General features: G+C 38.5%; 1 protein-coding gene across 2 annotated transcripts in view; it reads right to left on the bottom strand.

Annotated features, from left to right (window-relative positions):
• LOC122792187 (polyadenylate-binding protein 4-like) overlaps window positions 1–7,019 on the bottom strand; it is a 1,135,653-nt gene extending 1,128,634 nt beyond the window's left edge. Inside the window, exon 1 of one of the 2 annotated variants that reach the window (XM_044059911.1) lies at window positions 6,056–7,018. In XM_044059911.1, the coding sequence (XP_043915846.1) occupies window positions 6,056–6,248 (193 nt within the window). In that variant the 5' untranslated portion in view covers window positions 6,249–7,018. Of the gene's footprint in view, window positions 1–6,055 lie in introns of both variants that reach the window. The other variant, XM_044059912.1, reaches the window with a different exon arrangement.
• Window positions 7,020–8,460: the final 1,441 nt, after the last annotated feature.

Genomic DNA, 8,460 nt, shown 5'->3' on the forward strand with positions numbered 1-8,460 from the left:
TTCAGTGATTGGACAGTTTGTATTGCATCACAAATATAAAAGGAGTAAGTTTGATTTTATACGTAGTCTGATGAAGCAACTGTTATTGGTTGTGAAAGAGCTTACTTCTCTGCTATCGACGTTTTTATGCAATTATACTACCGTGTATAACCAGCGTCTTAGTGAGTACTCTGCCTGGATGCCAGCAAAGAAGAAAAAAGACAGCCTGAAAGATAATCAAATAGAAAAGATAAAGAGAAAATACCAACTGGGAAGAATCTGTGGCTGTTCGGCAAAAAAGCCATTCAAGTTCCAGCTTTGATACAAGTCATGGTTTCCAATAATCTAGAGGAAAAAATAAATCAATGTGCTCAGAGCAGATTAAAATAATTGAAACACTGAAGTATATCAACTCAAATAACAAAGGGCTTGAAAAATGGAAGAAGCTTTAAACAGACATTCAGATGAGTTGATAAAACTGAAAAAATCAGACAGGTTGAAATGAAGAAAAGGCTGACTGTGTATCAGACTGATCAAGAGATGAGGTTTCAAAAAAATGTTAGAATTGGAGAACAAAGCATATAGGGAAAATCTGACATTTTCTGCTGTACCAGAGAAACTAGAAGGAACAGACTAAATTTTATGAAGGCACAAATAAGCAACTGGACTGGTATTCCACAGCAGGAATTGTTAATTTAAAGGGCATGCTGTGTGCATGTTCAAAACATGGCTATGAGAAAGCACCCAAGACTAGCAGAAAGAGCTGACCCTGACAAAACTGTGGCAAGAGGGCAGGGCATTAAAGGTTGTAGACAGTACAATGTTTGTGGAAAATTATTCACTGTACACCATGTAGAAGAGAAACAAATTTATTCCATTAATCAGGGAATATCTAGAGTTAGATGTGGTATTCAAGTTGCTGTATCCAGCTATCTTCAGAATATTTTTTCCTGAGGGAATCAAAGTAATTTTTAAATGCAGAACAGGCTACGGAGGAAATAAAAGTTTTCCAAGAAAATGTGAGCCCATCAAGCAGAAAGGTGCTCTGCTTCTCATTCTTCTGATGATAAACCACACTGAAAATGCTTCAGAGACAGAAAGACACCAGAGTCGAATAGAATAATCACGAGTACCTTGGAAATGATCCAGAGTTTGGAGATGGACATGAACATGAAGACGACCAGCAACACGGAAATTAATGAATAAATGTGAGACTGCAAAGTATCAATTGCATTTATGAAATACGGCTGTATAAAGAAAAAGGAAAGAGGACTTTGTTAACTTTGTGGGGAACTGAAAGCCATCACTTCATGTCATTAATGTTTGGAAGGACACCGAGGGGAAGAAGGAAAAAAGGTAACTAATCTATGAAACCTTTCATTAAACTGCACGTTTTATAGTAAAGCATTACTAGTTCTTGTAGGTGATGCACATACTAAAGTAAACAGATGCCTTTTTTTCTTTCTTGTTTAGCATTAAGAAATGTAGACACTACAATGCAAAGAGAAAAAAAAGGCTAGACTAAAGAATCTTCAAGTTAGGCTGTAATCTTGGGTTGTTGGGGATGTGGTGTAAAATTATACAGATCATAATACACGTAAAGCTGATATGTTTTTCTTACTTTTGCATAGGTGAATGACTAGATTAAGAAACAAATAAATAAGATAACACTGAATATAATGAAAAGCTTTCCTTTAGCAGCAAATGTTTCAGCCTGTCATTAGAAGACTGGAGCTGAGGACTAGATTTTTTAATCTTAAGTTTCCATGGAGACACTGACTAAAGGGCAATAAAAAAGCCAAAGCGACGTTTCGGCTAAAAGTTAATGTTTTCTGAAAAATGTGTGTTTTTCACATCTGGGGGATACAGTTAAAAAAACAGCCATCAATTAGTAGTTCCAGCTATTTGGGACAATTATTCCTATTAGGAGGGTTAAACTTCATTATTTGAAGACTTGCATATTTTTGGATGTTTCTTTTAAGTTAATAGGTTATGAATGTTCTTGGGCTGTGTTAGATTTTGAAGGTTTTCATTAAAACAAGAAATCTTGTAAAATGTGACATAGATCCCAATATTGATAACAAAAAAAACTGTATAAACGATCAAGTTGCCAAACATTATTGGCTGCATGCATCTGAAAAGCTGGAAATAGACGTTTAAAAAAGCTGTCACATACAATAGCTGGAATAATTACTTCTTGTCTAACGGTAACACTTTCCATTTTATCTTGGAATGTGAATGGTCTCACAGGTAGATACAAAAAGGAAAAAAGTTAGTTATATTTAGAAATGCAGAAAATACAATTAGCAATGCTACAGAAGACATTTGGAAAGAACGGAATGTGAATTTGATATAGAAAGGATTTCAGGATGGATATTCAGCAGAATATCCGGCATAAAGGAAAAGAGAAGTACTTGTATCAATTGCTAGAGGAGCTACAATAGTGATGGAAGAAGAAAAAATATAATAACATCAGACTTGTGGTAGTAAGAGGGCGGCCACGGTGGTGCAGTGGTTAGCATTGCTGCCTCACAGCTAGAGGTTCTCCGGTTCGATCCTCGGCTGGGGTGCCTTCTGTGCGGAGTCTGCATGTCCTCCCTGTGGTTGCGTGGGTTTCCTTCGGGTGCTCCGGTTTCCTCCCACATCCCAAAGACATGCTGCAGGTGGATTGGACACTCTAAATTGGCCCTAGGTGTGCGTGTGGGTGTGCCTTCTGTAGAAGGTTGGGCGCCGGGCTGGCAACTCGACACTGTAAAACTCCACTGCCATTCAATGTGCGGACAAGGTGATCCGCTGTGGCGACCCCTAACCGGGAAAAAGCCGAAAGAAGAAGAAGACTTGTGGTAGTAAGAGGCTACTGGCAGGGAATGATTTCTTTAGATGGGATACAGGATCTGAACTGCCTAGACATGGTAAGACCTTGGTAAGTTTAAATTTGGTGTCTGTCAAAAAAAGCAATTACTGAAAGTGGAAATCAAAGTCTAAACCAGCCATACTTGATGATGTGAATATTTGTAACAGTGATAAAACAACATAAGTGGGATCTTTAGAAAAGAGGAAATTACATAGAAAAAATATAAATTGTAGTAATATATTCATAAAAATGTTCTAGAGGAGGAATGTGGTTTAAAACAAGGCAGAAACTGAACAATGTATTCAATGTTGGATTGACTATATTGTATAGAACAAAACATGCGATGTATGTTTGTAAATGGGAACTTAAGGTTTGATTACTTTTATATAAATATAAGTTAGCCTATGTCACAAGTGATAAAAAAGTCATCTACAAACTAAGTAGGCATGGCCTTTCCTTAAAGCCAAATTGTGATAGGACCATGTTTGTAGATTGCCAATGATTATTCGTTCCATGGCTTTGCATACTAGGCTTATTAGACTGATGGGTCTGTGGTTTCCTGGGGTGTCTGATGGCCCACCCATGTAGAGTAGAATGACTACTGATATCTTCCATTCACTTCAAAGGTAGCCTGTTTCAAGCCTGTAGCTGAAGAGTGCCTCACATGGTCCTGACAGGTCATGTTTTAAACTGTTCTTGAGGCAACCATTGATGCTGCTGGGACTCATGGAGGTGATCTTCTTGGCTTTAGCAAGTGCTGCCAGCACCTGGTTCTTGCAAACAGTTGTGGGAAGCATGTTGGAGGGGATTTCACATGGTGGATCTAGGTGGGGGTGAAGCTTGAGCTGAATTTATCAGCCAATAGCTTTGCTGTGTCACCCTGACTGGTGAAGGTGATCCATTCACAACCTGTTCAGCACACTGCTGGTGTGTTACCTTTAACAATCTGGAGAGAGCTGAAGAAGGCCTTGTGACTATCCTTAGCCTGCGAGGCAATCCTGACCTTGTAGCTGGCCTTGTTGGACTTCATTAGACCTGTTAGTTAATTGTATAAGTCAGTACTTGTCTTTAAAGGCATGGCTGGTTCCTGATTTTGGCCATGAATTTTCTTCTATTATATAATCTGTTTAGGTGAGGATTCCACCAGTGATGTTTGTTTTGGGTTACTTTTGGTAGATACAACATACTCTGTGCCATTCACATGTTTGTATAGGGACTCTGAATAATTCTGCATAGGAAGCTGTGGTCTCAGTTAGAAGAAGCCTTGAATTTTGACAACCTGTCACTGAATAGGATGTAGTTTGTCTTAGAATAGTTCCCGTTACTGGTTTACAGGATTTTCCAGGTTGAGTTTTACTTCAAAGGAGACTTCTCTAGTGAGGATGTGTAGTGGGGGAGAGTAACGCTCTCCCATATTGACAAGCACCGATCTAGTATGTTTGATCCTGTAGTTGGAGTGTGAGTCTAGATCTAGTATGTTTGACCCTCTGGTTGTAGCGTGCACTATCTGTTCCAGGGTGTTTGTCCAGGAAGCATTGTGGCTGTGAGTTTGTGGTACTGTAAGTTTCCCAGTCTATAGAAGGGTTGTTAATGTCACTCGTGAAAAGGGTTTTTGGTTGGATGGCGAGTGCCTCTAGTAGGTTTAGTTAAGAGTCATGAGACTCCAGGGGCATAGATGGTGACCTGTAGCTAGGCAAGTTATAGTGAGGGACCTCATCCATGGTGATCTGTGGTATTATCCTGTTTAACCAACATGCTGACAGATATTAGATCCCCCTGAAGTGACACCAGAAACTAAACCACATACTGCAGGATGCACAGCAGCAAATACCAGCCTGCTACCCATCAACAAGAGTATACTGCAAAGAAAAGACAGCACTAACATTGATATGCAATATAGAACGCCTAATGAATATGTACAAAACAATTTACCACCCATGTGCTGGTCATGTTACTTCATTTTCCCAAACAGCTTTCTGCTGCTGGTCACTAAGACACACCCAAATCTGAACAACACTGACCATACTGCAGGATGCACAGCAGCAAATCCCAGCCTGCTACCAAACAACAACAGTATACTGCAAAGAAAAGACAGCACTCACATTAACATGTAATAAAATGTTTTGTACACATGCATGAGGTGTTATCACCCGTGTGCCACTAAATATACCAAAGCTCATGCTACATTTTTCAAAAGCTGTCTGCGACTAAAGGACACCCAAACCTACAAAAAGAGAGTGATGTAAGATAATCTTAACTTTGACCAAACAAGTATTAAGTGGCATTAACAGAAGTGAGTAAATAACAAAGACCAACAGACTATGACCTTAATCGTCCAGATTTACCTAACCACACAGATCAAAAATCTGAGGCAAAAAATCTGGACATTCTGCAAAATTATGAACAGTCCAGAGGTATGACTGCTGCCACGTTAACATTTTGATGGGGAACCAAGTTAGACACATGTCAAAAATGAGAATACTTGTATTGAGTTGTATTAAACTGTAAATGTATGAAACAGGATTCATCAAAATGAGATGTGTACAAAGAGACTGAAAAATGAAAGGAAAGAACCATTTTTGTCAAGCACTAAATCAATGCCCATTTAATGGGAAATGTAGAAGTATAAATGACCTCGCCTGCAGGGTAGATATTTTAGGTTACAACTGATTGCACTGCTATACATATACTTTCTCAACTGTCCAAATTTTTGGCTCATATTTTTTGGTCTGTTCTTCAAAATGTGGTGTTTTCTGGCAAATCATGGGGATAATCTGCGGGCTGAGGTCACTAAATAATGACATAAATTTGAGTTTCAGACTTTAAATCCTTCAGAAAGTGTATATTAAAACAAACCGTTATTCTGGCAACGTTCTAAGTTTTTAAGAGCAATATTTAAACTATGTCCCTATTTTTGGGCCTCTGTTCCCGTTTTGTCCAGATTTCGTGTTGAAAGGTTATGTGACAGCTCTGCTATCTGTAACCCACATTTCTACAACACATCTATAAAGACAATGTGTGATTTTACGCCATGACTTGACACCTTCTGTATAACAGACAGACAATGTTTATACAAAATAAAAGCTAAATACGAAATGCTATATGAGTAAACAATGCAGGATTATTGCACATTTGTACAGCCCACATCTCATAATAAACAGTATGGGCATTACTTCACGGGCATTTCACATCAGAATTTACTTCAGCAGTGTAGAAACTTACCATCAACAGGTTGCTGGAAATTGACATAAGCATATCCCAAAGACCTTCGTGTGATCATATCCCTGCAAACACGGATGGAAAGCACGGGACCAGCAGGGCTAAACTTTTCATACAACATTGCTTCAGTAACATCAGGATGCAGGTCGCCCACATACAAGGAAGCCATTGGGTAACTACTAGCCCCAGTAGTCATTTTCTTTATTCACATCAGAGGACAAACGTTTACAAAAGCCCGACAATAAAAGCTGACAAACCTAAGCGTTCCCCTTAAGCACTAATCTTTCGTTTTTTCCAAAATGTAAATTAACCCCCTTTAAAGAAGCAGAAAAATAAACGAATAAAATAATGTAACAATGTCCCAGACAAACTATTTAAAAATCAAACTTTAAAAAACGAGATATACCTACTTGCCTTATAACTGTCATTAAGCTTCACTAGATAAGTTGCCGATTTTAAAAATATAGCCGCTTTTAAATAACCAAGGATATTGCTAATTTTGCACAGTTCCCCGACTCTGTCTCGTGTTTAGAAAATTTCTGTAAAGTTTATAGTCATGAAATAACTTTTTAGATATTCCTGATTAATTCCTTTTTTAATTCAGTTTTCATTTATTTAATTCGTCAGGCTTAGAACTTATTTGCCTGAGGCTGCTTCAAAAGAATAAAAACAGGTGTATATAACTTTGCTTTTATGTTTTACCCTTTTTTAGTGTTTTATAGACTCGCTGTTCCAATTTTAACAAGCTACCCCCTACTGCTGCCTCGCACTTGGTTTATTTATAACTTTGGCTACAACTGCGAAAGTTCTGGGGCGATTTCGCGAGTTTTGTTTTATTGTGTACTTTTTACTCACTTAAAAGTTATGTTATTTTGGGAACTCCAAACCCAAATGCAGTAGGTGGGTAGGGTACATGCCCCGTACACTTACGCTACAGTAGTCGCCCGAAGCCAAATGCGGAGAAAGAAAGGTGGGTGGGAAGGTACTATTTATAAAGGGTGGAGTCCTGCGGTTTACTGTAAGATGGCAAGCGCGTCGAGGGTGGGGCTAGTCTATATTTTTTACAAGCGTAATGCTTTGAATGTGCGACACCTGAAGGATCGGAGGCAAAAGTACAGGTTACTAAATTAGGAGGTGAGCGTGGAATTAGTCTAGTAAGTTTGAATATCTATTTAAAGTAAGAGGTAAAGTGAAACTCAAGTTTAAAATATTATTTTCAAGCTTGTGCAAGTTGGTTGTACCATTTTTACGAACCACGGGCCGTCTCGGGTGAGTCAGAAGAGGCGACAGTCCGTTCCAGAAAGTACATTTAGTCAGATTTAACAGGTCTATGGTTAGGACAAATCGCAGTGTTTCTTTTGTGCCTGCGGTAGTGAGACTGTATCACTTGTTTTGTCTTAGAAATTGTGTCCTTACAGTTGACATCTTAGTTGATGTCGTTGCTGAGAAGCAAGAATTACAGTAGAAACGTTCCTAAGTGCTGTAACAAAACATATCAGCCGCCATGAATAAGAGGAAATCTGGAAGATGAGTTTTAGGAGGGACAGAATACTTTTAACTTTGTAGAATTATAGTTAGTTATTACGCATGCGGACATAGAGACCATTTAGGAGTCTAGCCAAGTTTCCCAACTACCCCAATGCTCTAGTTAGGTGACTTGACTTGCTCTGAATGGCAGACTGGACAAATGAAAGCCGAGAGAATGAATTACAAGAAGCAGCTCGTTATGGCAGGGATTTAGTGAGAACTGTTAATTCTCAAGATAGTTGCCTTAATATTTAAAACGTACATTTCCAAATGTTATCCTGTGCACTTGAGTCACGTGAATCATTTTCAAATGTTGCTGCCTGCATCCATAAATAGATCTTTCTAGATGAGTATTACTGTTACCAGGGCCAGTGTTAGTATTCTGGGGTCACAGCAAAGGATGAACTGAGCACACATTACAATAATATCCCCATCAGTCCATTCGCAGTCACTGACTGTTTCACAGTCATCCCTCAACACTCTTTACTTTAGGTGGCTGTCACATGAGCTTTTTTGCCAAACAGTACACCAAGAATATTCTACATCACACTGAGATAGCCTTAACATGTCCATTCACATTACTATCATTTTCATCTTTAAGTGAAATTAGTAAGTCCCAGTGGAATAAACCCATGATCTGCTCAGAAACATGTCAACACTAGCACCTATTAATCATTTTATCTTCCATTTTCGACACAGCACACAAAAATTAAATAATGCATGCACATGCTAAGCAATAGTTTAACAAGCTGGTGCTCAATGTTGTGATGTCCATATATATACTTAATCAGTGGAAGCACATTATCACACATACTATATGGACGATAGAATAGTCATATGTTATGCATACAGTGCATGAGCAAAACTATAAGATATTAATT

The sequence above is a fragment of the Protopterus annectens genome, chromosome 1.part2 (genome assembly GCF_019279795.1).
Source record: "Protopterus annectens isolate FY-2018-M chromosome 1.part2, PAN1.0, whole genome shotgun sequence".
Classification (NCBI taxonomy): domain Eukaryota; kingdom Metazoa; phylum Chordata; order Ceratodontiformes; family Protopteridae; genus Protopterus; species Protopterus annectens.